The sequence below is a fragment of the Leishmania major genome, chromosome 28 (assembly GCF_000002725.2).
Source record: "Leishmania major strain Friedlin complete genome, chromosome 28".
NCBI lineage: Eukaryota > Euglenozoa > Kinetoplastea > Trypanosomatida > Trypanosomatidae > Leishmania > Leishmania major.
Window position 1 is genome coordinate 1078059 of NC_007269.2, and position 27806 is coordinate 1105864.

Sequence of the window (27806 nt, forward strand, 5' to 3'; positions counted from 1 at the left end):
CCGCAGCAGTGCTGCAGCACGTGAGCGGCACGCGCACACGCAGCACGAGAAAGGAAAACAACACAGTGAGGCGTTTCATGCTTGCTTTACATCCGTGACGCACGTGAGAGGAACAGAGAGAGAGAGAGAGAAAGGTGTGTGCATGCCTCTCCTCCGAGCTCCCAGACTACCCCTTCCCGCGCCGCTTCTTCGGGGCCTCGCTCGCTGTGCCGACCGACACAGTGTCACATACGTTGAAGTGGACGAGTGCGGGGGCCATGTCCAGCATTGCCTGGTACACCTCAGCTGCTACCTCCGGCCTCTCTTGCACGTCCACGACGGTCATTGTCGTCAGCGCAGGGTAGATGCACACTTCGCCCGACTCGATGCCAGCAGTGGCACCAGTGCCGGCCTTGCACGATGCACCGCTGTTGCGAGTTTCTGGTGACAGCTCCGATGCCGTACCCGAAGCAGTGGCCGCGGCAGGCGACGGCAGTGGTAACGTGTGACCGCCTACAGCGTCAGACCACTCACATGTGCGCTCGTTACACCGCATGTTTACTAGCAGCTCTGCCACACCTGCGTAGCTGATGCCGCTGGCGGGCATGAGGATTCGTTTGAGGGAGGCCGCCTGTAGCGGGACCCACAGATTCAGCTTCCAGCCTCGACCCTCCTCACACATCAACGTGAAATAGTCCGATGGCAGCTCCAGCGAAGACGGAGAGATGACGCTGGCGGTGGTGTCGGATGTAAGCTCAGGGGGACAGTAGCGGCTGCCCACAACCAGCGAAGATAGGTTGATGAGGCGGCGCCACCACCCCGGCGCCCAGTAGCGCATGAGCTCGGCATCCATCTTGAGCGTGCACAGGGTGCCGGCAGCAGCCAGGTGCAGGTCGCTCAGCAGGTAGTGGAGCGCCTGGGAGTGATGAGCTTCTATGAATCGCACGTGGCGCACATCAAGCTCGGTGAGGTACGGCAGCTGCGAGATGAGCTGCAGCAACCACGGCGCCGGCAGGGTTAGACCGGCAGCTGGGGTGCCGTCGTCGCGCTCGCACTTCACGGCGTCGAGGCCGTCCTCGTGCAGCACCAGCGTCCGCACCTGCGCGCTTCTTGCCGCAGCGAAGGTGATTAGAGCTCTGCGCACAGTTTCTCGCGAGAGGGCAGACGCGACGACCATTGCTGGAGTCACCACAACCACTTCAAGGTCCATCACATGAAACAGCGCGCGGCGCACCGAGCGGCACGTCTGGGCGAACGCTGCCGAATCCCGGCTAACGGGGCCGAGGAACTGCAGCACGAGCTCGATTGCTGCGTCTCCTACGGCTACCACGTCGTTGCGTGGGGAGGGTCGCGGCAACTTTGCCTCCAGCTCTTTACGCAGCAGTGCGTGCGTGTCTGGCCTCTGCTGAGCGCGACACAGCGCGTCGAAGGAGGCGAAGCGGGTTACGCAACTCTTGCGCCGGCCAGCGGCGCTGCCGGTGAGAGTAACAAGAGGCGACGCAGACATCACGGGCGCAGTGGCCGACTGCACAGCAGCCACCGCGCGGCTCACACGCTGCCGGGTAGTCCTCACCTCCATTGCTCCGTCGTAGGTTTACAACAAGATAGGCCTTGGCGGACACCTCTGCGCTGGTCGAGCTGCGCAAACAGGCCAGGCACTCGTGGTACGGTGCAAGCTGGCTGCGGCTGTGGGTATGTATCGGCGCAGTATGTCGCGGCGCTAAAGAAGCCGCGCCAAGGCACGGCAGAGGGACGTGAACAGAAAAAAATTGTATCGCAGAAGATGTGTGTGCGTGTGTGTGTGTGTGTGTGAGAGAGATGGAGAGCGAGTAGGGGTACATGTCGATGCAGAAGACGACACGCCCACAGCGACTGCGGCAGTGTGGACACAGACACGTACAGTGTGCCTCGGGTGCGATGAGCCGGCCTGGTGCGGCACCAATATCCAATAGGTGCACGCATACACACAACAGCACCGCACTCTCGTCTCTCCGTGTTCATACTGCAGTCTTCAGCACGCTAGAGGTACTTCCTTGTTTGCCAGCTACACAAGACGCGGAGCACGCGCATTGGCGGCTCCGTGGGAGCCTCTAAATATCGATGATGTTGCTGCAAAACAAGCCCCCCCCCCTGCCATCGCACTTGCCCACCGGAAGAGGTTGTTCTCCTCATAGATGCGTAGCGAGGCGCTCGCAGCTGCCACTCATGCCTCTGTGCTACCCATGACGCGGGTTCTGTTGTCTACACACGTCTCATCACGGAGTTCGCTGGCATATACCAAATGAACGAATGGAGGGCGGGTGCGGGTGCGGGGAGAGGGGAGGGTGGATGAGAGCCGGATTATGGGAAAGCGGGGTGGGGAGCTTGAGAGAGGACGTGGGCGGTGCGGCACCGCTAGCGTCAGTATGCCGGTGCCTTTGTCCGTCGTCCACGGTCTACCAGCGACGTGTATCACACAGGGCCCCCCTTTCCCTTCCCGCGCCTGCTTATGCACCGCTCCCCCGCTTCCCATCACCGCCCCTCCTTCTGCCCTGGCCCCCCCCCGCCCTCACACTCCCACTCGGTAGAGGAGGGCACTTTTACCTTTCCACGTGTACATTCTCTGCCATGTAGCACAGAGGTCAAACTCCACTTGAGCTGGCCCTGTCACAGGCCCGTCGTGTGGTGCGAAGCAGCCGTAGGCACGCCTTACAGCAATGCCGAGTCAGTCCGCGGAGAAAGGCCCCTGACTCGAACGATACCCGAGCCCTGCACTGCACGTCGCCTCACGGCCTCTCCCATTGTGCCGGTCGCCACCTGGCGCATCCCCCTCATGGTGGCCCAGGCCTACCCCGCCAGGAGGCAGTGAGGGCTCGGTGGACGACGTTCCAGCCATTCTGACACCTTGCCTTTCATATGGACGGCACAAGCGTGCTCACAGTCGCAGGTCGCCACACAACGCAACGCCATCCAGGACCTCACCGCCGACATCGGAGGCGATACATCGCTCTGTCCTTCCCCCTCAGTCGTAGGTGCCTAGCCTTGTCACCACCAGTGCTTTCTTCGGCATCGTCATTCGATAGGTGGGAGCTGCGTTGTTTCTGCCCTAAGATAGGATAGGGGGTGTGCGGTACCCTGAGGCGCCACGCTGACGTGTCCCCTCCCCCCACTGTCATGAGGGGAGGGAGGAGCGACATTTGACGAAGGAAAGCGAGACGTGAACACACAAGCATGCACGCACGCAGACGCTGAGAGGATGTGAGACGATGAGCGGCAACAGCGAAAAAAAAAACGAAAACATCAGCACAGGCACACACACACGGACACGGACGAGTTTGCATGCTGTGCTCTGCACGAGCGGGTGCGTCATCTCGATGCAGCAGTGTATAAAGATTGCTGACTCGATGGGCCGAGGATGGGCGCAGAAGTTCGACTTCGACATCGCCCCTCTCGCCATGTTTTTTCCCGACCCCCTCCCCTCCCCTTCCCCACGCTCGCACATATACTAGAAGGGGGGGGGGACGGCGGCGGCACCGCGAGCGCTACTGAACTGCAAGAGGGCCAACGCACAACCTCTTGACATGAGTGCAGCGATGCTTGGCTCATAGCCCTGCCTGTGCCCTCTCCTCCTGCAGCTCGGCGATCGTGCTGGCGAGACGCTGCTTCCCGAGGTCCCCATTCAGCTTGCCCGAGACAACAGTCCACTCGCCGGCGTGGCACGTGCACGGAAAGGAGAAGATGAGGCCGCTCGGCACGCCGTACGGGTTTTCATCCGAGTACACGCCCATCGAAACGTACACGCCCTCCGGTGTGCCATGTATCCAGTCATGTACGTGGTCTACGGCGGCCTTGGCGGCGGACATGGCTGAGGAAAGACCACGTAGTTGGATGATTTCGGCGCCGCGCCCGCGCACCACCTGCACAAAGTCGTCATCGAGTGCATCGTCCTTGATCGCTTCGCGGGCCGGAGTGGTGCCGATCACAGCGCTGTCAGTGTCAGGGACCTGTGTAGAGCTATGGTTGCCCCAGATGATCACGTTGCGCACCTGCGACACCGGCACACCGGCCTTGCGAGCCAGAAGAGACAAGGCACGGTTGTGATCGAGGCGGGTCATGGCGGTCACATGACGGGGGTTCAACTTCCCCTGAGCTGACTTGAGGAGGATGAGAGCGTTTGTGTTGGCCGGATTGCCGACAACCACCACGCGGCAGTCTGACGCGGCCACAGCAGCGATGGCCTCACCCTGCTCCTTGAAGATGCGCGCGTTCATCTCGAGGAGGTCCTTGCGCTCCATCCCTGCCTTGCGCGGGAAGGCACCGCACATGATGGCAATGGCGACCCCGTCGAAGGCAACGCGCGGGTCTGCCGTGACGACGACCTTGTCCAGGAGAGGGAAGGCGCAGTCTTCCAGCTCCGCTTCGACGCCGGCAAGCGCCTTCAGAGCGGGCTCGATATCCAGCAGGCGGAGCTCCACAGGCGTGGTGGGCCCGAGGAGGGCGCCGCGCGCGATCAGCGGTACCAATGCATACCCGATCTGACCAGCCGCACCCGTCACGGCCACCTTCACAGCGGACATTGCGCAGTGTGAGAGGTGCAGAAAAAAAAAGAAGAGAAGTGATAGGAGTGGGGGGGGGGAAGGTGACACAGACACACACACAGACACACACACTGTCCCGCTGTTGTTGCCTTCGTTCGTCCTCGAAGTTTGTGGCCTTCTGTCGAGTCGGGGGCTCGTCTGAGAAGAGGGTGGCGAGAGGGGTGGAGGGGGGAGGGAGGGGGTCGATGGGCACGTCACTCGGGGAGGCTGGGGGGAGAGAGGCTAGCGGGGGCTCCCTGCTGTGTGTGTACCGTGGCTGCCGGTCACAAAGTAATCCTTTGCGGTTGCACGGAGGCGGCGGAGTACCCCCTCCCATCTCCTTACACACACACACACACACACACACACACTTCACTCGAGGGAGGGGGTGGGGAGGGGCCAACAGGCGAAGGACTTGCGGAAAAGTGTCGTTGAGGCGCAGTAAAGAGCCACTTTCCGCTACGTTTTTCGCAGCCCTCCTAAGACCTTGTGCACAGACAGCAGCCATAGCAGCGGTGGTGCAGCAAAGTAAAAGGGCGAGGGAGTGAACGCGTTGCTGCTGCGCCTCGGAGAGGCCTCTGATACGCCTCTAGGTGAGCACAGAGAGAAGCGACATGTACAAGGCCAAGCAAAGCCAGACGCCATAGCAGAGAGACAGAGAGCAGGAGATGAGATCCAATACACCAAAGTCGGTCTGTCTGTCGGCCTGAGTGCCTGTACCGCTCTCTAACCGAGACTTAAACGCGCGCGTACACACAGGCAGGCATCGCCTTTCACGATGATTCACGGGCTCGAGCCTCAACGGCGAGAAAAGTGACAACGCTGCCCGTCTGCCTGCACGTGCGTCACCCCACACAAAACCCACCGAAGCGGATGCTGCGCAACACATCGTTGAGATCGTGGCCGCCACGGGGCAACAACTCTCTCGAAATGCGCTCCACCTTGGCGCCGTCGGCAGAGAAAACAAACACGCTTCGTACGTCGAAGAAGGCGTGCGAGCATTCAGCGTCGGCGTAGTAGGTCACCTGGGTGCCGATCTCGAGCTCTGCGGTGCACTGCTCCACCCAGCTCTTCACCTGCGACACACCTCCGACTAGGGTGGGTGGCGAAGCGGTGGCGGGGGGGCTTTGCGCCGACGAGGTGAGGTCGACGCGAAGAAGCAGCACCGACTCCTGAAATTCACTGAGCTCGTTGATGATGTCCTCCACACCGCGCAGCTTCCGTGCCGGTCGACGCGGACCATCTCCGGCGACGTGGAGCAACATGATGCAGTGAGTGTCGAGGGCCCCATACAGCATATCTACGTCGGTGGACACGGACAGCGACTCTGCGAGCCGGCGTGCAGCATCCGTGTCGACGGTATCAAGAAACGCACGGCGCAGTGCCGCGCTCACCTTCGCCGCAGCTCGCGTGTGATTGTCGTTCCAGCTACGCTGCTCGGTCTCCTCCTTGCCTGACTCTCCCGTGCTCAAGCGAATGCCTTGCAGTGCATGGAGGAACATGAGTTCTTTGAGCAGCAGCGTCTGCCGCTCCCGGCGAGGCACCCGTGGTGCTGCCTCGAGCCACTCCAACAGTACTTGGTCTACCGTCTGGGCCATGGTCGGATGCCAAGACGGGACTTGTCGTGCGCGTGCGTGTGTGTGTGTGCAGATTGCGGCTGCTGACGGGGTCTGTGCACACAATCCTTTTACGATATATTCCTCTATGTTGTATTTGTTTTCCGTCCCGATGATGCAGCTGCGATGACAGTGCAGGACAGCCGTCCACCCCTTCGCTGCTCGTCACTGCCAGATTGAGCACGACACGTGCGGATGAGAGAAAGGCGGCGTATGGCGAAGAGAAACCGCGCAGAGGTGAGCAGCGACTGCGTCTTATGAGGAGGCCAGGAGGAGGGCGGCGATCGTCACCAAGGATAGGAGATGAAGAAGGTGGACTCACGCAGGTGGTCATGTGCCGGAGCAGCATCCCTACCTGTGCCTGCATCTGGCAGGTGGGGACGCTGCAAAAGATCGACCCGCATTACAGCTCCCGCACCCGGCGAGTGAGGCTTGGATGCGGCTGCAATACTCCGTTGCTGCCCTCTCATGACGGGGAGCCGTTGCGCGCAGGTGTGCCACCTCGTTGATCATCTTGAAGAAGGTACGCAGATAGGCAAAGAAGTTTACATCCACGCCAAGAGGGACAGAAAAAAGACGCAGCAGCACTGCGCGCTGTCTCGCATACATCAACTGGCGCTATTCTAACAGAAGAGGGCGAACGCACACACACACACACACACACACTCGCATCAACACAGAGACACAAGCACGCCGCAGCACCGGCAGCGCCGGAGCAGCTTCAACGCTGACAGCGATGGCGGCATAGCACGTGCGAACGTCTCCGTCTACAAATCAGAGGCGGCGCCCACCCTCCCACACCCTCTTCCTCTAAACAAACGAAAAAACAGGAGCATGCGCACATGGAAACGCAGCCGACAGGCGTAGAGGGAGGGAAAAGTGCGCCGCGGCACAGACTTGTCTCGTATATCCGAGAGGTGCGCAACACGCAAGGAAGAGCACAACAAGCTCGCTACACGAAATAGAAACAGCCCCACCCAGCACCCCTGAGGAGAGGGACGATGTTGGTGGTCGTCATCGTCATCTTGTCACGGGCGTGTGTATGTGCGTGTGTTCCTGTGTGCCCAGACCGTCCCACCACGCACATAGGAACACACGTGGCGAAAGAGCTCGCTAACCCTGAAAGCAGAGACGGATAAGAAAGGAACACGGCAGCAGCACAAGCCAGAGAAGCAACGTAAGTGCGGTCTCGCACAAACACGCAGAGAGAGAGAAAGAGACGGATACGTGACAGGCGCAGCCTTCCCCATCTCCGGTGTGCTTCGCTTGTTCTTCCGCCGCCTTCTATTGATTCAACGCGCACACGCAGGCGGAGCCCTTAAGCAGCCAGTAGTCGGAGCCATCGACCGATGGTACCTCGATAGAGAGGACGTAGTTGGAGCTGGCGCCCAAGGACGAGATGACACCGGCGCGTATCGTCGTGCGGTACAGGGGGACGGCGTGGAAGTCGGCCGGCTTCGTGTGCGATGGCTCCGGCAGGAAATGAACAGGCGGCAGCACAGCGTAGGGCTCTCCCGGCAAGGAATCGGCCATTACTCGCCGTTCGACGTCCCAGCGCCACGCGTCCGTCTGGATGCCGTACACGAAGCACCCACGCACCGGCCCCGACTCGATCGCCTCCGGCTCCACGCCCAGAACTTCGTAGCGGAAGCCGAGCTTGTCGACCGACACCCCCTCGGCGCGCGCGAAAGCTTGGTACACGCCTGTCATGAAGGCGCTCGGGTTGAAGAAGCCGCCTATCCAAAAGGCCGCCGGCTCCCCCTTCTGCAACCACGACCGGATGAACTGCACGCGGGCGAGCAGGTCGCGGTACCACGCCCCGAGCGGCTTTAGCGAGGCGTAAGACACGGTCGTCCACAGCTGCGGCACCTGATCAGCAAGGAAGGAGCTGTACATGGCGTCGAGGTCGGCAGAGAGGACTGTCAGCCCCTGCAGCGCCTTCTGCATGTCAGAAAGCGTCTGGTGTATTTTGTCAAGCAGCTTGTTGTATTTCACCAGCTCGTGCGCCAACACCGTCGACATGGAGTTCGGCAGTCCGTTCGCGAGCGTCGTGAAGGTGCGGGGTCCTGCTTCCTCTCGCGTCAGCAGCGCTGGTAGCGTCGCCTCAAACTCTTGGCATTTGCGGCGCACCTCTTCCTCCGGCGTTGCGCCGGAGCCCCCAGCGGACCCCGTCAGGCGCGGCTGGATGGACACGATCTTCGCCAGCAGGTACTCGCTTGTCTGCAGCTGGTAGCGCAGGTTGGCGTTCTCGTGCATGCCAAAGATGGCAGGCGCATCGACGAGGGACATGGCTTGGATGTGCTCCTGCGCCTCGGCCAGCGTGCCGCTCGCGGGGACGATGTACTGCCCCTCCTCGCAGAAGCGGTGGCCCTCCTCGAGGATGCGGGGGCAGATGTAGTTGCGCAGAATGGTGAGCAGCGTGCCACGGTCCTGCGGGTCGGTGACACGACCGCCGTAGTTGATCTGCCCAATAATGTACTCGAGCGACTCCCACGGAATTGCCTCCTGCTCCTCAAAGAACAGTCGCAGCCACTGCTTCGACACGTGGAAGTCCGTGTCATTCCACTCGTACTTGACGTTCCACCCGAGCGGGCCGAACTTGCGCCGCTCGAGAACGACGGAGTGGAAGAAGCATAAGCCGTACAACAGCTTCTTGAAGGCGCGCCCCTTCAACTCCTTGCCGCCGATGGCCTCGTCGCCAAAGGTCTCGTACTCCTGTGGGGTCAGCTCGCCAAAGCAGCGCAGCATATTCGCCCGCAGCCCCGTCGGCGGCTCGTTCGTCAGCTTCACGCTCGACTGCAGCACAAACACAGGGAAAAAGTCGGTGGGCATCGACGTCAGCCAGAGGCGGAAGTCCTTGTGGATCTCGGCCGCCCCGGCAGCGTCGGGCTGCAGACCTGCGACGGCCGCCGACAGCTCCGGCATGAACGTCTTCGAGAGGTGGCAGTTTTGCAGCAGCGCCCACGCACCGGACTTGCGGCACGTGGCGATGAGTCGCTTCGCATTCTCGCTCTGACCTTGACCCAGGCTTACGCACTGCAGTTCCCGCTCCTCGGCCTTGGCGAGGGACTGCAGCGCCTCCATCGGGTCCGCGCCCTGAGAGAGGATGAAGACAATCGGCGTGTGCGCGGTGCTGTCCTTGAGGGTGCGGGTGAGGTCCATGGGCGGCATCTCGATGAACTCTGCCCCCATCGTCTGGCGCACGTAGTCGGCAAGCGCGAACGACAACTTCTCCTCACGGAAGCACCGGATCAGCAGCACACGCTGAAAGAGTTGTAGACGCGATTGCCAGTCGCCCGGCAGTGTGGCGGAGTGGGGCACGTCGGATTGCGCGTACTCCCGCCACACCTCCGGCTCCGACTCCATGCTGGCGACAAGATCGCGAAAGGTGGGCACGGTGCGGCTGAGCGCCTCGGCCAGCTCCCACTGTACACGGCTCATCCATGAAGCGAGGGCTGGCGACTGCTCCGGCAGCTCCGAGGCAACAAAGGCAGTGGCGCGCACAAAGTACTGCCACTCCTCGTCTGCGATCACGCCGTCGTGCCGGGCAATCGCCGTCGCTATGAGCAGCGACAGGATGGTTTTGTCCTTGTTGAAGAGGCCGCGGCAGATCTGCGTGTACGTGGCCCTTGTGAGGTTGCTGACCGCGGCATGAAGGTGGTCTTCCAGCATGGCTGGGTCCGCCTCCGTGTACCCGGGAGGCTTTGTGGTGCCCTCCACCTCGTGCTGCACCAGCTTCACAAAATACTGAAGCGAGTACTGGTACATCGGATCCATGCGGCCCACGTCAGCTAGCACAAAGAACAGCAACGCCGCCCGCACGGCAACGCTGCGGTAGCGTTCGCGGGCTGTCGAGATGGTCAGCATCTTCTCGCTCGCCTCGGCTTGGCTGCGGCTGATTACCTCCGCGCTGGACTGCGCGGACTGCAGCTCGCGGATAAGATCCTCGTCGTCGAGGATGTTGCCTTTGGTGCTCTGCAGGCGCTCCAGGATGCTCTCCTCGATCGCTTTGAGGCGGCGCTGGCCCTGGGCGATGCGCTGAATGATGGAGTTCTTTTCCTCCTCCATGGAGCGCTGCTCGATGGACACGACCTCGCCGAGCATCTGCTCCGACAGTCCTTCCATCGTGACAGTGAAGTTGAGCAGCGTGACGCGGGTGCTGATGTCCGGCAAATATACCGGATTCGGCAGCTTGCTACACAGGAACATGCGGAAGTTGGGGTGGTAGTCGATCGGCCCAGATTGCGGGGTGAGCTGGATCTGCAGGCCGCCACTGTCAGCCGTGAAGACGCGCCGCGCGATCAGTGGCTCCAGCGCCGGGTCCAGAGACTCACCAACGTCGTCAATGATCACGACACCGCCGAGTCGGATCTGCAACTCCAGGGTGCGCATCCACGTCGGGTCCGTCAGCTTCACCACACGCAGCATGTTGCGATTCTTCGACGCCACCGCGCCTGACCCGCTCACTGCCTGGGTCTGCTGGAACTGCCGCAGCAGCCACTTGACGGCCTGCTCCTGTGGGTCGATGAAGAGCGGCCAGCGGCGCGGAGCCGTCGACAGCATCGCCACAATAGCGTTCTCAGTGGACGTCTCGTCGCTTGGCAACCCGTTCACCTGCCAGTTCAGCGTGTCGACCGGGTCGCCGAGGACGGCGGTCAAGGAGAAGTCGCCCACCTCACATCCACGCTCCGCCAGCTGCGCCGTCCACTGCGCGATGAGCCGCTGACGGAACGCCGGGGTGAAGGCGCCGAAGTAGGCGACCGAGGCGCTCGCCATAAATACCTGCAGCGGAAGCGCGGCCAGCTGAGCCCTCAGCAACTTGATGTTCTCCGTCCAGCGGGCCCCCTCGCTCCTGAGGGAGCCGGACAGCGTCTCGGCGTTGCGGAGGCGGATGATACACAGCTGCAGTCCTTTTTCCAGGTCATTCTTTTTTGCGACGCTGCTTTGGTAGCGCTGCTCGAGATCGGACAGCTCCTTCTCCACCTCCTTCAGCTGCTGCTGTGCGGCGTGCAGCTTCGCATTTGTCGCTGCCAAGTGCTGTTCCGCCTCGGCCGCGGCCTGCCGCATCGGCGCCACCTCCTTCACCACCTTCGAGTACTCGTTGACGGCGTGCACCCACGCACACAGCGACCCGCACGTCTGCGAGCCCTTCGACGAGCACACCTCGACCGTGAACTCGGGGTCGTTGATGTACTTTTGCACCTTCTGCAGAATCGCCGGCTTCACGTTGTCGGTGGGGTACCCGCGGATCATGTCCAGCAGAGAGCGGTGCGACAGAAACTCGCGCGCGCCCTTCCAGTCCGTGTTGCCAGACCACGCGCCGTTGAAGTCCTTCGCATCAAACATGGTCATGCACGCCTGCGTCGTCTTCAGCACCGCCGAAGGTGGGTTGGCGAAGGAGCGGAGCTCGTTGAGGTCGCTGGCCTGGATCGTGTCGAGTGCCGCCTTCGCCTTGTCGATGATCGGCTTCGCCTCAGCCAGACGTGCGTTGGCATCTGCCGCGATCTGAGACGCGTCGTGCTGCTGCACCGTCGCGCTCTCCTGCTGCGCCCGCACCTGCACCTGCACCTCCGCCGCCTTCGCCTGCCGCACCTTTAAGTCCGCCACAACTGCCTGTGTCTCCTCGGACGCCTTCTCCAGTTGCGGCCGCTTCTCCTCGATTTCGACCTTCATCTTCGTGATCGTTTCCTCGGTTTCGCGCATCTTCTCTGTGCCGTTCTCGACCTGGGCGAGCTGCGCCTCCACCCGGCTGCGCCGGCTCTGCAGGAGCGCCTTGTACGTCTCGATGAACTCCAGGTAGGAGGTCGGGGTAATGTAGTAGCGCCGGCGCAGCTCATCGTAGTACTGCTGCGCCATCTCGGTTGTCGCCGCGTGTACATCGACGCAGAGCTGCGGTAGCTTCTCGTGGAAGCTTGCCGGCACCGCGCCTGCCATATCCTGCAGCATGCGCCTCGCCACCCCCTCTAGCGCCTCTCGCGGCCACTCGTCAAACCAGTCGACGGAGCAGCAGTTGGTGAGCGACGGGAACTGGCGGCAGCGGGTACGGAACTTGTCGCCCACCGGGCTCATGCAGAGTGCCACATGCATGTTGTCACGCACACGGTTGATGAAGAAGTTGTAGATGTCCTCTCTGCTGGTGATGCCGTGCTGCTGGGCTGCCTCGATGCACGCATTGACGCGCTTCTCGCGCTCCTCGGCGTTGAAGAGCGACGGCACCTCGCCGGAGTTGAGGATGTTGTTCACGTCCTCCAACATCGCCTCGTCAACGATTTGGTTGTCGGAGAGCAGCATCACGCACGGCTCGTTCTTCACCCCGGCGTACGTGTAAACCTCCAGCAGGAACTCGTGGAAGTCGTTCATGCTGTAGCCCTTGCCGACGGACGTCTCGAAGATGCGGCAGCCGCCGATGAAGGAGGCGAGCCTGGTGAGGGAGCGCTTGCCTGAGCCGCCGACGCCGACCAGCAGCACGTTGCCGCGCGGCTGCCGCAGAATGCGGATAATGCGGGCAATGTGCTCACAGTGATCCTTGAAGAAGACGAGGCCCAGCTGCGACGCCTGCACGGTGGTGGTGCCGCCGCTCGCGTCGTCGGGTTTGGCGGTCGCCTCTGTGGCGTTGTAGTCGTCTTGGTACTCCTCGAGCACCTGTGCCAGCCGCTGCGCCTCCGGCACCTCCTCGTATACTTTCTCGACTGACCCGAAGCGGGTGAAGTCCGCCCACAGCGCCGGCGACGCGAGCAGGCTTTCCGCCGCGCCGGGAAACACGCGGGACGCCGCCTCCGCGAGGACGCCCTCCACAAAGTAGCGCCGATCTTCCACCGTGGCGAGTCGGTCGTAGAAGCACCGCATCACCTCGTGTATCCACAGCCGCACAAACGTCGCGGTGTCACGGCAGACGCGCGGAATCACCTGCGTCATGCCCTGAAATACCTTCGAGAGGTCGCGCAGGTTGAACGTGTAGTGCGGTGTGGTCGGCCGCGGCCTCAGGGCGTCGCGGATCGCGTTGAAGACGTCCACAGTGGCCATCACGAGCGACGGCACCATGTCCTTTACCTCGCGCGCAAAGTTCTTCGCCTCGATAAAGCCTCTCAGAATTGAGCCGAAGATGCGCTTCATTGAGTCGTCTGTGAGGGTCGCCACTTGGAGCAGGTGGAACAAGCGAGTAAGGCGTGGGGTGATGGGGTTGCGCCCGCCCTCTGGCGGACCACAGGCGGACACAACCGTGACGTCCTGCACCGTCTTCCACATTCCAGCCAGCTTGCGGTCGTAGAAGCCACGCTGGCCCATCAGCTGTCGCAACAGCTCGATCGGCGGAGACGCACCGAACACTTCCACGGCTGGCATGTTCAAGTCGTCAATGAAGAGTACGACAGATTTACCCGGTGCGGCGCCGAGCAGGTTCTTGCGCTTCGGCTTCAGCTTCGCCTCTATCAGCTCCTGCGTCCGCTCCGACGACGTTTGCGCGCTGAACTGGAAGGTGACGAGCGACAGCTGCAGCGACTCCTTGTTGCGCTGGAGGCAGTCCGCCATGATGAACGTCTTACCGACACCGGTCTGGCCATTGAAGAGGATGGGCTTTTTGCACTGAAGCAGTGTCTGCGCGATGGTGCTATAGCGCACCGTGTCCACAGTCGGCACAAGGATGTTGAAGTACGGCGTGGCGGGGTTGTAGGTGAACTCAGGCACCAGCGACTCCCAAGGCACGAGCAGCCGCGTTGAAAAGTTGATGGCGTAGTCGTACACACTGCCGTAGTTGGGGAAGCGTGCCACCGACTCGAGAAGCGTGCGCACCATTGTGTCGAAGCTCTCCATCGCAGCGTGGTCAACGTTGCCGCCGATAGACCACACAAAGGAAAAGGCGAAGATGGCGTTGCAGATTTCGTTGCGCTCGCGAAACATCGGGTCGTCCGACGGCGGCGGCGCCTCGCCGACGGGGTCTGCCATCAGCTGCACTTTGTTCACGTGCATGAGCGCCGTGAACAGGTCGCACAGGGACTGCACGACGTTGATGTCGCCGGCACTGATCAGGCTTGCCGACGCAGGCAGCTGCCTCAGCCAGGTAAGCCCCTTCTCTACGTAGGCGTCGAAGAGAGAGAGGATGTAGGCGCGGCACTGCGGCTGCGCGCCGGCAGCAGCGAGCTTCGTCTCACTCCACTGGCATGCCACGGCGTTCCATGGCAAGTCCTCAGCGTCCACATACACCATGCCGCACCTCGACACCGTCGCCGGCGAGGCCACCGCCAAATCCGCAACCTCGAACAGCATGTGGATCGTGTCGGGTAGTTTGATGCGCTCACCGCTGTCAAGGCAGAGCAGTTTGCTGTCGTCCAGTACCGAGTTCAGCGACTCGATCCAGAGCGTATCCACAGGGCCGTCGAAGACCATCCACCGGTGATCCGACGAGACCTCTGAGGCCCGCACACACTCCTTTGCGATGGCAGCGAGCACACCATCCTTCCATTCGTTCGTGTTCACGTCCAGCTGTCCGTACAGCTCGTGCAAGAGCACCGACTTGGGGTTCAGCACGAACTCGATGACAGGGCGCGCCATCTTGTTCGCGCTCCCTGCCACGGCAAGATTTGTCAGAGCCCCCGCGATGCACTGCCGCGCCTCCGTCTTACCTGTACCCGTCACGCCGACCAGCATCACGCCGTGACGCACAATGAGCGTCTCGTAGAACTGGATGCCCTTCTTCATCCACTGCCCAACGTCCACTAGCTTCCTCTCAGCCATGATGCGCTGCATCGCTGGTAGCAGCTCCTGATACTCGCGCTCCGGGAAGCTCACGCCGGGGAACAGATCCTGCATGATGCCGCGGAACAACGGAATGTCCTCCGCGACGAACTTCGGCACGTTCGAGTCGTTACACGCCACGATCAGCGTGAGGTCCTCCTCAACGTCCGGCTGAGAGCGCTTGAGGTCGCCGGCCATGACGAGAATCGACTTCAATGCACGCATACCGAAGTCGTAGTGGTCCTGCGGCGACAACTGCTCTGAGCTGAGCTTGTAGAGCTGCGTGATCTTCAGCGACAGGTCGTGGGCGTTCTTGAAGCCTTCCGAGTAGAGGATCACCTCAGCAATCATGCGGAAGTCCGGCGTCATGACCGCCACGGGGCGGAACAGGATCTTCAAGTTGTCCGGCAGCTCCGTGCGTCCAGCGTAGCCGGGGTTCATAGTGACGAAGGCGCCGTACGTCGGCCTTACCCGTACATCGGGCGTGCCCTGGAACGTGAACGTCTCCTGTGCATTCTGCAGTGCCAGCTTGATCTCCAGCAGCTGGGATGCGATGACGGAGAGTACCTCGATGTTGATGCGGTTGAACTCGTCAAGGCAGGCCCACGCGCCGGTCTGGATGAGACCTGAGAAGAACTTCTCCATCATCTTGTACGTGACACCGTCAGAGCAGTTGTACACGATGCACTGCCGCGCCAGATTCTTGGCCAGGTCCTTCACCGTTTCCGTCTTGCCAGTCCCGGCCGGCCCGGCAGGGGAGGCACCGAGATGCAACTTCAAGGCACCTGTCACGGTCATGTAGATGCGGTCGGTCAGCGGGGTGATGACGAGTCGCCCCTGTGCGCCGAGGTACTCGTAGCCGTAAACGAACCGAGAATTGTTCTGCCGGATGAACACCGTGCCATTGCCGTCCGCGCCCTTCTCCCAGTACACGCGCAGCTGCTTTGTCCAGCCAAACTCTAGAGACTCGGCGACGCCGCTGTCGCACATCTCCTCAACAAGGTCGCGGCCGTGCACGTCGATCGTGATGATTGTCGAGAGAAGAACACGCTGTACCTTAGAGAGGTTGCGTGCCGTCAGCTCCGCCAGCACCTCGAGGTTGCGGCGCTGTTTGTCACGCATGCGGAGCATGAGCTGCGGGGAGTCGATCTTGTCCAGCGCCTCCTCGACGCTACGCGTCCACAGAAGTTGCTCCACGATCAGCACGAGCTGCACTGGGTGTTGAAACATCCAATCGGTGCGGTCCTGGCGAGCCTCGTAGTCTTCGAGACAGCGCTGGGCACGGCACCGCAGCGCTGAGAACATCTCGCGCTCCAGCAAGTCCATCCAGACTTCCACCGGGCCACGCGCCTTGATGCCCTGATGGTCCAGTTCCACCTGTTCCCCCTCCATGGAGTTCATGTGCGTGATGTCATTCTGCGCCGACAGCGTGAGGGACTTGATGCCGTCGAACATCTTCAGCATGTGCGGCATCATCAGCTCTGGTGTCTTGGCCTTGGCGAGCAAGTCGAGCAGGTCGTCGTTGCTGAGGAAGTAGAAGCGTGGGAAGGCGCGCCGCTTCTCCTCCAACTTCTTCTCCATGCTGATCAGCACCTTCTCCAGCTCCTTGATGTACGTCTCGAGGTCGTGCTTCAGCGTGCGGCCACTACCGGTGGCGGCGGTGTCGAAGGATGGTGGGTTGATGAGGAGGCTGCGGTAGGCGGTCGGCAGGTCGTGGGCCTTGCGCATCAAGTCGCGGTAAAAGCGGTCAACCTTCTCGAAGCGCTGAGCGTCGTCCTTCCACTGGCTGCGTATTTCAACGGAGGAGAAAATGTTCTCGAGGTAGATCCAGTTGCGCTGCAGTTCCACCCACCTCTCCAGCGTCTCCGACATGTACTTGAGCCGGTTTTCCCACCGGTCCACCTGCGAGCGCAGTACACCTTGGCAGTGCTTGCTGCTGCCGATGGTAGAGATGGCGACGGTGGAGTCATCCAGCAGCGTCGTCACGTCCTCGACGGAGGCGCCGACGAGTGTGAAGACGTCCTTGCTGTCCTTGTGCGCGTGGAACTGGAATTCTGCGGGCGGCTTCGGCCCACCGCCGTTCCACATCGCGTTCACCCTGTCAATTTGCCTCTGCAGCTTGTCCTCCTCGGTGGCCGACGCGCTCACGACGAGTATCTCGTCGCGGTACTTGAGGATTTCGTGCTGCAGCAGCATCCCTATGGTGAACTGGTTTGCCCACTCACTGAGAGTCTTCGAGGTGCTGCCGCTGGCGTCTGCGACGGGCCCGACGATCAGGGAGATCTTTGCGTGATGCTCCGACTTGAGGGAGGGATTCGTGAGTGCCTGCAAGATTGGCAGCAGTTGGCGCCACTCTTCCACGCTGCTCTTCAGACGCGGCACCACCGCATTGCTTGCCAGCTTCGAGGACACCTGCTTTACTAGCGACGAGTACTTCTGCACCACCTCCTGCACCGTCGCCACGTCGAGCTGGTCAAAGGGCAGCACGTGGGTCTCCTCCGTGAAGGTGTTCCAGTCTCCGATGCCGGCCCACAGCTTTGCTTTGATGCTGACGTCGTGCAGCATCTCGGCCATGACCTCCACCACGGTTTCCTCGGCCCCGATCTCGATCTGGAACTCGCGCAGCTTCTTCTCGCGCGCGGCGATGCCCTCTGCCTCTTCAAGAAGGGCCTTCATGTACGCGTTTGCCTCTGCCACGTCTGCCTCGCCCGACATGACGATCGACTGTCCCGCGCGGTCGTACACGGACTCGATGCGGCGGCGCAGCTGGTCCATCTCCTCTTCAATGCTGCGGCTGAAGAAGCGCTGCTGTGCCTCCTTGCTGTCCTCAGTGATTTGCAGCAGCGTGCGCAGCTTGTCGAACTGTGGCCGGGTGCCGCTGCGGTACGTCTCATCGTCTTCCTCGTTCACGTCGATCTTCTCTTCCTGCAGAAGGTTGAACAGCTCGCGCACCACGTCGTAGGAGGAGGCAATGCCGTCGAAGGAGTTCTCCAGCGCGTTGCAGTAGTCAAGGTACTCTACATAGTGTTCAATCGTCTTGGGCGCCGCGGCGAGATAGGTCGTGTGCTCCTGCAGCTCCTTGAGCAGAGTTTCGTTGCGCCGACGCGCGATGACGGGGAGGGCCTTGTGGAAGATGTCCAAGCACGTCACTGGGCTCGGCGTGAAGAAGTCGCGCAGCCCCTCTGTCCACATCCGCATCATCCCAATGTCCTCGAAGTTCGGAATATTCGACGAGATGGAGTCCGTCTGCGCCTTGTAGGTGGCGAGCTGCTCGCGGAAGTAGTGAAGCGTCTCGTTGCTCTCCAGCAGCGCCTCCTCCCGCAGCTGGCTGTTGCTAATGTACATCTCCTTGAACACTTCGAAGGTGTGCGCGTAGCGGTGCATCTTGGCGAAGGAGCTGGCGAGGGAGGTGTGAATGGCGGCCACGTCCTGCTTGTAGCTCTCTTCGGCCATCACCATATCCGCCACATCCGGTCCCGCGCCGACCGTGTCGTTCCCCAGCTCGTCCTGCGCATTGCTGGTGTAGATCAGGAACGTGTTGAGTGATGTTAGACGCGGAATCACACCGACAGCGCGCACGTAGTCCTGGAGCATGTCCTCGATGGCCTCGCGAATCTGCACCGCCGACGGCACAAGCTCGATAGCCTGCTGGTCGGCATTGTACACCACGTCGACGTTCCAGAGCGGGCCGGTGAAGGCGCTAGTCGTGGCAGCCGCGGCTGCGCCGCCACCACGGCGAGTCTTCTCCGTCGCCGCAGCCGGCGCGCTCGCCGGAACAGTGTTGGACATCTCCAGATCGCGTCGCACGTGCGACACAGCTTTGGCGGCAAGCCCGGTGAGGCACTCCACTATGAGATAGTCGCATAGCTTGATGAAGGCGGTGAGGCGCCGGCACATCGTCTTGCGCTGCGTCAGCTCAATGTACGACGGCTGCTCCTGCATGCCCAGCTCCCGCACGTCGAGCACCTTCCGTTTCTGCTGATCGGCGTCCTCGTAGAGCAGCTTCTGCCGCTCACGCTCGAGCTGCCAGGTGAACATGGTAGTCTTGCACGCCTGCTCGACGTGATCGCGAATGCGCTTGATCATGTTCTCTAACCGGCGCCGCTCTTCTTGCAAGTGCGTCTGCAGCGTCGTCGTGTACACGTCGAGCGTGCTTGTCTCTGTGCTGGACTGGTAAAGGTCCTCGGAGGCAGCAGTTTCCAGACAGATATTGCGCACCGCCTGCAGAGCTCCCGACAGGCTCGGGTGTGCGGCAAACAGGTGTGCGGCGAGGAACTGCCGAGTGTTTGCCGTCGCACTGCGACGTACGAGGCTTCGCCACAGCACAAAGTTGCGCCAGCGCTTGTACTCGCGAAACACGAGCAGTTCACGGATAGCATGGAAGATACGACACTCGCGCTCCCACTTGGGCAGCTCAATGAACTCGGCGCCACCCTCGGTGAAGTGCGTCACGCCGGCGGCAGAGACGGTGTAGTAGTTGCGGCCCTGTGCCTCGGTGCGGGCCATCGGCTGCAGGTCATACGGGTTCAGCGGGTCGCGAATGCCGCGGGGCCGCATCATCAAGTAGACGAACTCGTTCGGCGAGTTCGAGGTGGACTTGTGAAAGCGTGGAATGGTGGCGAGCGCTCGCATTGCCGTAGCCTCCGCAGTGCTCTTGCCTTGCTCGGGGTCGAACAAGGCGGTCGCCGCGGCGCCGGTGTTGCCGCCACCGGCACTCACCCGCTCCGACGTCAGCGGAGCGAGCTTTGCCGGTGGCGCCGCCGCCGCTGTGCCGCGAGGGAGTCGTGACGAGATGGACTTGGCGGAGGCGGCGAACACCTCCTTGAGCTCCGCGTCTGTGTGACTCGGCGGGTTGAACACATGCAGTGAGTTCACCATGTGCGTCTCGCCGCGGGGGCGCGCGGAGGCGGCGGGATCCGTCTTGGCGAACGTGGTTGCCGCCAGCTCAGCGGGCGGGTGGGGTACGAAGCTGACAGCAGGTGACTGGCACTGCGTTAGACGATTCGGCACTCCAACCTGAGCGCCACTGCTGATGCCGTCGCTGTAGAGGCGCGCCGAGAGCGGGTTCACCGTGCCACAGGCATCTGCCACATCCTTTGAGATGTGGATCGGGTTGCGCTGCGTGACCTCTAACTTTGTTCGCTTGGCGAGAGGCATAGTCGACGCAGTCAGCGTCACCGAGGACGCCGATGCCTTGAGCTCCGCCGAGCCCCGCCTTTTCTGCGAGTACATGATCGACGTGAAACACCTGCGAGTCGAGCCAGAGTAAGGACGGCAGCCCGGCACGCCGCGGGGGTGAGGAAGGCGAGATGGGGGCCGCTTAGTACGGGCAGACAGGTGCCCAGCAGCCGAATGGCAAGCGACCCAGCGCACGTGTGTCTAGGCCCTTCAACGGGAGGGGTGAATCAATATGTCCACCTCGGTGATGGAGGCGACACGCTGTGCAAGTTCAGAGAGAGCGAGAGTGAGAACGACGCGCCACTGCCTAGTGGTGATGCGTAGAGAAGCGGAATAAACGAAAACGAAGAGCCACGCTGATGTCTTCACCGCTCGCACAGCCACGCGAGGACGCACTGGAGACGTACGCGATACCTTCCCTCTCCGTCAGTGAAGGCTGCTGCACGTCTACTGTGTACGAGAGAGTATGCAGCTCCCTACGGACACAAGCACACGCGTCGGCGCACGTCAGACTGGCAACAGGAAAATAAGCGGTAGGGAGACGGGCAGAGGCCGAATCTGCCGTCTCTCCTTCCCTCTTTTCACAATCAACGTCACTAAATACTTCGAGTCACTGTGATGTCGCCTTCGCTCTGTACGTGTGCGCGCGGAGGCTGTTGGCGTCCTGCTTGCTGCACTACCGGTGAGGTGGCGGATACGTACACAAGTGGTATTCTGACTTCTCATTCACTTGTGTGCCCATTACACTGGTGTGAGGGGGGCAGTGAGCGGGTGTGCGTGCGTGTCGCCGTGGCAGCGCCGTCCCCGCAGCATAACGGAGGAATAAGGGAAGAAAAAAGACGAGAGGCTTGGAGGCAGTGATACATGTTTGCGGGAAGCTGGGAGGTACCTCTCAGAGGCAGCCGCGCTACGAGACAGTGCGTACCAGCTCACTTCGACAGGGGGCACGCAGTGACGTCATTTTCTTCACACGCCGCGCGCCCACCGGTGTCATGCAGTTGCGGAGAAAGAGGAACAGCAAACCGGGGAAGGGCCTGCAACCAGAATGGCACCCACCCCTTGCCCGTGCGCAGCAAGTCCGATGGAGCTGTTGCCGCACCGTGCGTGTATATTGTCACTGTTGCTGGAATGCAGTTAAACGCTCCTCCACGACCCTGCAACCTCCCCCCCCCCTCTTTCTCGCTCGGCCCTCCCCCTCCTCCCGGGGATACGGCAAACCACAAGTTCTCAGTGTGTGTGTGTGTGTGCGGGGGGGGGAGGGGTAGAGGTGATGCGGAAAGTGAAGGCAGTCACATACGCCAACGAGCGAGCGAGCGGCAGACAAAGCGGTGGTGAAGGGGGTGAACAACATGGCGTAAGAGGCAAGCGAGATGCGAGGCGGCTGGGGGGGGGAGGGAGAGGGAAGAAGGAAGGGGGACAGCACGGACGGCCCACTACACACATTCGGTTACATCATTGGAGCGCTGGCAGTCTCACTCTCGCCTTCCGACTCTCTCGCAGCTGCTCTGCATATCGCACATGCGGCATCAACGCCGACACACATGATGGTATTACAGGCGAAAATGAGGCATAGGAGCTCGGCGTGTGTGAGAGAACAAGCGCCGTGAAAACAACAGCAATAAAAACTAGGACAAGATGGTGTCCAACTTTGCCTGCCGCGTCACTAGTGTACATCGATTTAACCCATACATACATACTGATACGCACCTTGTGCACGTGTGCATTGTACGGCCCTTCCATTTTATGATGCGTCTCCGGTATCTGTGGCAGGCACCCGCTGCACTCCCTCAGGTCTCTGCCGCTGGTTGATCGGCGTGGCTTGGTGCTACAGGGGCGTTAGAAGTGTCAGGAGTAGATGAGACGTTGCCTTCCGCGTCGTCACCAGAGGCGAGGGCTGCAGCTAGGGAGGCACAGGCACCCTCCGCCTCTTCCACGATTCGCATGCGCTGCGTCTCTTCCTCCAGAACCGCGGCAAAGGGCTCGAACTGCATGGAGTAGTCGATGACATCCCTCATGAATGGCGGAACCTCCTTGTACGTGTGCCGCAGGCGGCCGGTAACGGTGTCGTACCGCAGGTACCCTTCGCTGATGCCGTGCGCCTCAACGACGCAGGCTAGCAAAATCCGCCTGAATATGATGTCCTCCTCGCTCTCCGTCTCGCCTCGAATGATGCATACGCGTTGCCACAGAGGCACTGCCTCGCGGCTTTCCAGCACGGACAACTTGGCCTGCTGCAGTGCATCGAATTCCGCGGCAATGCGGCGCAGCTGCGCGACGTGCGGTAGCGCATCGGGGAACATTCCCAGTGCGCGCAAAAACAGCCGCTGTTCCGCCCTCCATATCTCCTCACGCAGCTGGGCGAGGAAAGCCATTGTGGCACGGCTGTACTCGTCTTCAAAGCTGCGCCGAGCCTGCGCCTCGAGCCACACAAGGTCGTTGGTGGGCCCAAATATCGTTTGGTAGTAGGCGCGAGCAACCCCCATGAAGGACTTCGCCTCCAGCTCCAGCAGGTCGGCATACTCGGCCGCTTCCTGCGCCACTAGAAGTGCAATTACATCATCTGCATCGCGCTTCGGCTTCGCAGGTGCAGCGCGCAGCCGCTTCTGTGCACGAAGGCGAAGTTCGTGATTCACCGAGTGGATGCCAATGCGTCGCGGGCCATGCGTGCACGCAGAAGGCGCGCACGCCTCCTCAGCATTGATGGCGCTCGTGTACAAGGATAGGTCTTGGAAGACGCTTGTGCAGTAACGCTCGAGCTGCGAAAGAGGCGGCCGCTTCACGCGGGCGGTAAAGCGTGCGTGAGACGCCTTGTATTGATTACGTGCCTCTGTGTACTGCTGCGTGTACGCTTGCTGCATGAGAGCGGCCAGGCTCTCCGCTGATGAAGCGCCCTCGCCCTCGCACGGGGGCGACTTGGCAGAGATGGTGTCGAAGACGATGGACATGACCTATCTGCGCCCGTGGGCGTTTGCCAGACTGAGCCGAGAGAAAGAGAGAGACACAACCGCGGGAAAAGAAGAAGCATGCAAGAGAAAAATCAGGAGCGCACGCGGGATAGTGTCATGAGCAGTGCCAATGGGTGCGCGCTGCGGCACAACGCCATCCGCGTGTAGACCCGCCGAAAGGCCGTGCCGCAGCTAAACGACTGGGTCAGCCTTTAAGCACTACAACGTGAGGTGCATACGCGAACACGCGGTCTGCGTTCTCGCAGTGTGGTGAAAGATTCGGGATGACGTCATTGTCTGTCGCAGATACAGCGCTCGTTTTGTTCCCCTTCTCGCTGTACTTGACCTGGTCCAGCGTCGTGCCTCAGCGAAGCAACAGACACACACCTACACACGCACGCACACAGCGTCCTTCCAACTCGCTAACGTGAGCGGGACGCATGCCTCCAGCGGGCACCCTCATCTTTTTTCTTCTCCAATGTGCGCATCCGACCACCAGCAGGTCAGTCAACCGACATACACGCATGTGCACACGCCACCACACACCACCAGCTTCTGCTGCACTGCGGCTACATCCTGGTCGCCTAGGATGCAGCGTCTTGCTCCAGAATCAGCGCCATGCGTCGACCGGACTCGTCTTGCCTGCCCTTGTCCATTCGTCGCACGCGTGCTGCGCGATCGGCGCCATACGGAGACTCCGGTGTACTGCATGCTTTGATCCAAATCGGGCCGCGTGCAGGGTCCTGCTCGAGGGCGGAAGCAGTGACGTTTGTCGTGCGGAGTAACAGTGGGGAGGTGGTCTCTCGGTGCATGCCAGATGCGCGCAGGGAGGAAGTTGGCCAGTTGCAGGCCATGACCCTCGGAGACTCTGCGCACGCTGCCCGTGTGCCGTGCTTCGCCCTCTCAGTCGCCTCAAGTCGCGGCATCCCCTAATAGGGTGTGGTGACTCACAACAGGAGAGTCGGGAGGGCTTGATGGTGGATCTCGAGGGCACTCTCGTCATGCTTCCGGCATCTGTGCCTCATCAGTCCTCCAGGTCGAATGTAGCAGATGCAGCACGCTCCGCACACATGCGCTTGGGGTGCTAATCCGTATATTGGGTCTCCTCGCGCCTTGTTCGTCCATCACTCCTGCTCGCTGGACCCCTGGGTACCTTGCTTGGATGCGATACACCATGCCGGCTTGGGCGTGACAGCGCCTGCGCACAGTGCTTGCATTTTGGCATCCTGGGGCATGTTTCAGGACGACGCTGGTGTCTGAAGAAGGGGGGGGGGCTTCTGTCTTCATCCTCCATCTTCGTCCATGTCGCAAGGGGGGAGGCCTGCGTGGATGTTGTGCCCGCACGTCTCTCGGCAGGTTGAACGCCGCTATGAGCCTGTGTGGCAGCAGGGGGCATTCCACCCTCTCTTGAGTCCGCACGCTTTCGAGAAGCGTGGGGGTGGCGGGAGGGTCAAGCGGAAGGGGGTTGCGGATGATCAGCCCAGCACCGACATGGAAAGAGAAGATCGAGTGGCCGCCAGCATTGGCGCTACCATTGCTGTTGCTTTCGCAGCGCGCACCTACCCTGCAAGCCCCCATGTCACCACCGCGATTCTTCTCTTACGGATTCCCTGGCGCACCCACGCCCCTCTCGCTTCCACCCTTCACAGCACCCACAAGCGGCTCCCGATGTAGCCGCCGGATCATCTCCCGATGCGGGGTGAAGTCGAAGAGGTGACCACAAGTGCGGCGTTGCTTCACTAGGTCGGTGCAGAGGTAGTCGGCGCTGGCTGCACCGAAGGCGCCGCAACGGGAGCGATGGTGAGGTCTGGTGTCGGTGGAGCAAGTGTCGTCGATGCGTGCGGGTGTGCCGGCGCCGGCGCCGGCGCGACGGAGCTCGCACTTTCTGCAGCCGGCACCGTCGACGACGGCTCTACCGCAAACAGAAGCTCTCCAATGCCATACATTAGAGCCTGCGTGCGGTCCTCCAAGTCCTCGCGGTGCGCAGGTCCGAGAAGGCGGCCGACCAGGTGCAGTACATATGGGTACCACAACCGTTGAAACGCCTTCACAAAGGCCATGAACACTGCCCGTTCAGCGCTGTACATTGTGTCGAGCAGAGGCGCGTCATTCAGCATGTCCTGTCCCACCTCGCACACCAGCTGTCGCACTTCCTCCCCACACGGCGCCTCAAACCCTGGTAACAGACACTTGCGGATGGCGTTGAAGGAGGAGAGCATCCCGTTGAGCGCGTACGCGAGCGGCAGCCACTGAGCTAGCTGCACGGCTGGCGTGTCGCTAATAGTCTGAGGGGCCTGGATCACCGTAGACGACGCCAGCGTCGAGTTGTTGCGGCAGTACACAGAAACACGCCACGAGGAGGTCTGCATGGCGGTGCGATAAGTGGTCCTGGCCTGCCGCATGCCGTCAGCGAAGAGTGCGTGCACCTTCTGGACAAGTATGCTGCCCAGGAGCCCAAGCACGTCTGTGTGTACCCGCGCACTGGCACTCGCGCAGCTGCGGCACTGCTGCACCACGAGCGCCAGTTCAGAGCCGTTGTGCAGGTGCTGGAGCGCCGCCGCGATGAGGTGCATGAACATGTGCGCCTGCTCCTGACACCACAGGCTCAGCTCCTCCGTCGCTTGCCGCTGCTGGGCCTCGGTGCTGGACGGGAAGCACGCCTTGTACTGCAGCGTCACCTCGTTCACGTGCATCTTGTACACCGTGATGTACTTGAGGATGAGAGAGTAGGGCACCACGCTGGATTCAGCTTCCTGCAGCAGATGACGAATGTAGGCAGCGCGGCTGCGCAGGAAGAGTGCACGCAGCGACGCCGGGGAGCCACCAAGGCGGCGAAGGAGGGAGATAGCCTTGTAGGCCGTGTCCACCGTGAGCCCACCCGACAGCATCGGCAGCACGTGCGTGTTCACCGCCTGCTCCATCGTGTCCACCACTTCCTTCTGCAGTCTCTGAAAAACGTACACGTCGCTCATGTGCTGGCACAGCATCATGACGTGGTCGAATATGAGGAGCGCCTCGTGGAACATTGTTTGCCGCACGCACTCCTCCACTAAGGCAGGCGACTCCATGAGAGCCACAATTTTCTGGTGGCTCATGACAGCGCTGTGCAACTGCGTCTTCTCTTGACGCCACGACTGCCCCGCATACTGGAGAAGCTGCGACCAGGAGTGCAGTGTTTGCAAGGATGCTGTCAGCTCCTTCGCGGTGTCTTCGGCAGTGCTGGAGAGCGACGCGGCCGCCACGTTTGCGGCCTGCGCGTTGGTCAACAGATCGTAGTGATCGACTGCACAGTTCACAATGGACTGCCGCACCCGGGCCTCCTCGGCAGAGGAGGTTGTCATGGTTGCACTGAAACGACGGTTGGTGGGGTTGAGTGAAAGCGAAGACGTTCACGAGCCATGCGAGAACGGTAGGGTGGGGCCGCAGAAGCGACGGTGGTGGCTACCCTGTCGAGACGTGCGATACGAGAGCCGGACTGGGTGCGTGCGAGCGCACCGGAGTGAAATCAACAACAATGAGGACACCTTCGCAGCACTCCTCGGCAGCGTGGCATGGACACACAGAGACAGAGAGAAAAAAGAGAGCGACGTGCATGCATGCGTAGGATAAAGCCGGAGAAGGAGAGACATGATGATTACGTGCATATAAAATACGAGTCGACAGTTGCCTGCAACTCGCCTTGAATTCCGTAAAATCGCTTTCATGTTTCTCAGCGCGCGCCTGAGCGTGTTGCGCTTCCGCTTACGGCGCGCAGCTCGTTTGCTGCCACTTGTGTGACGCACTCCGCAGCATCATCGCCCCACAGCTGAGTGGTGTGCTGGTCCATGTTTGGTTTCCTCAATTTCGTTTCCATTGCTGCTGTTCTTTATGATGCTTTATCCTCTCCTGTCAGCTTCTGCTTGCACTCGCACGCCACCATTCGCTCGTCCCTTGCCCTCGGCAACAGTGTCGATACCAGGCCTACCGATGCGCGCGCAGCGACACACAGACGCTCCTCTTTAGAGCGACACAAGCACGTGCACTGGCTCATGTGAGCGCAGCACAGACAAGCAACACATGAGGGACGAAAGTAGAAACGGCGAGGCCGCTGGAGGTGCGCGTGGAGGTCCATCACTCGGTGGTTAACAGAAAGAGAAGGAGCCAGGCAGAGACGCGAAAACGGAAAGGATGCATATTCGAAACATGTGCACACACACACACGCACACACACACACACATGCTATCATCTCCGTCCCTGCGAAAGCACGCAGACAGGCACTCCACAGGCAGCTGAGAGACTGCGAAAAAAAGCCTCCACTGAAATGCGGGTTGCGTTTGAGGGAACTGCCATCTTTGGTTGTGTGTGCGAGTGCATGCGCATGCGAGTTTCTGTGAAAGGCGAGGCAGACTGCGAGGGGAGAGAGAGGCAAGACGCACTTGTGGCGCTGACTCCTTCCTCTCTCCTCTCCTGCCAGTCGTCACTTTCTCCTCCTTTTGTGCAGTTTCCTTCTCGCGTGTTCATCATCCTCTTCTTCGACAGGGAGAGCATGCTTGCAGAGCACTGCGTCAGCCGTCGGGTGGTCAACCGGAATGAAGAGAAACAAGGGAGCAAAGAGTCGCCGCAAACACACACGCACACAACCAAGTGCACGCAGAGGATGGGGAGGAGGCACATGAAGACGCAGTCAACAAAGGCATCGAGCAAGCCGATGAAGAACAAGAAAAAAGATAGAACAATAAAGGCAACGATAAAGCAGAAGATATAAACTTGCGTACACACAGGCACATGGCGGAGAGAGAGAGAGAGAGACGAGTGTCGCATG

General features: G+C 61.1%; 6 protein-coding genes across 6 annotated transcripts; all 6 read right to left on the bottom strand.

The window, feature by feature from the left end:
• Nucleotides 1–166: 166 nt before the first annotated feature.
• LMJF_28_2850 (conserved hypothetical protein) lies at nt 167–1486 on the bottom strand (the record flags this gene model as incomplete). The annotated part of the gene is made up of 1 exon (XM_001684519.1): nt 167–1486. One exon carries the CDS (start codon nt 1484–1486, stop codon nt 167–169), a length of 1320 nt encoding a protein of 439 aa, XP_001684571.1.
• Nucleotides 1487–3560: 2074 nt separating this feature from the next.
• Nucleotides 3561–4535, bottom strand: cMDH (cytosolic malate dehydrogenase; the record flags this gene model as incomplete). Its single annotated transcript, XM_001684520.1, has 1 exon — nt 3561–4535. The coding sequence occupies one exon, from the start codon at nt 4533–4535 to the stop codon at nt 3561–3563; it is 975 nt and encodes a 324-aa protein (XP_001684572.1).
• An 845-nt stretch (nt 4536–5380) lies between these two features.
• LMJF_28_2870 (hypothetical protein) lies at nt 5381–6133 on the bottom strand (the record flags this gene model as incomplete). Its single annotated transcript, XM_001684521.1, has 1 exon — nt 5381–6133. One exon carries the CDS (start codon nt 6131–6133, stop codon nt 5381–5383), a length of 753 nt encoding a protein of 250 aa, XP_001684573.1.
• A 1302-nt stretch (nt 6134–7435) lies between these two features.
• Nucleotides 7436–20113, bottom strand: LMJF_28_2880 (putative dynein heavy chain; the record flags this gene model as incomplete). The annotated part of the gene is made up of 1 exon (XM_001684522.1): nt 7436–20113. One exon carries the CDS (start codon nt 20111–20113, stop codon nt 7436–7438), a length of 12678 nt encoding a protein of 4225 aa, XP_001684574.1.
• A 1733-nt stretch (nt 20114–21846) lies between these two features.
• Nucleotides 21847–23004, bottom strand: LMJF_28_2890 (conserved hypothetical protein; the record flags this gene model as incomplete). The annotated part of the gene is made up of 1 exon (XM_001684523.1): nt 21847–23004. The coding sequence occupies one exon, from the start codon at nt 23002–23004 to the stop codon at nt 21847–21849; it is 1158 nt and encodes a 385-aa protein (XP_001684575.1).
• Nucleotides 23005–24743: 1739 nt separating this feature from the next.
• LMJF_28_2900 (putative oligomeric golgi complex component 8) lies at nt 24744–26345 on the bottom strand (the record flags this gene model as incomplete). Its single annotated transcript, XM_001684524.1, has 1 exon — nt 24744–26345. One exon carries the CDS (start codon nt 26343–26345, stop codon nt 24744–24746), a length of 1602 nt encoding a protein of 533 aa, XP_001684576.1.
• Nucleotides 26346–27806: the final 1461 nt, after the last annotated feature.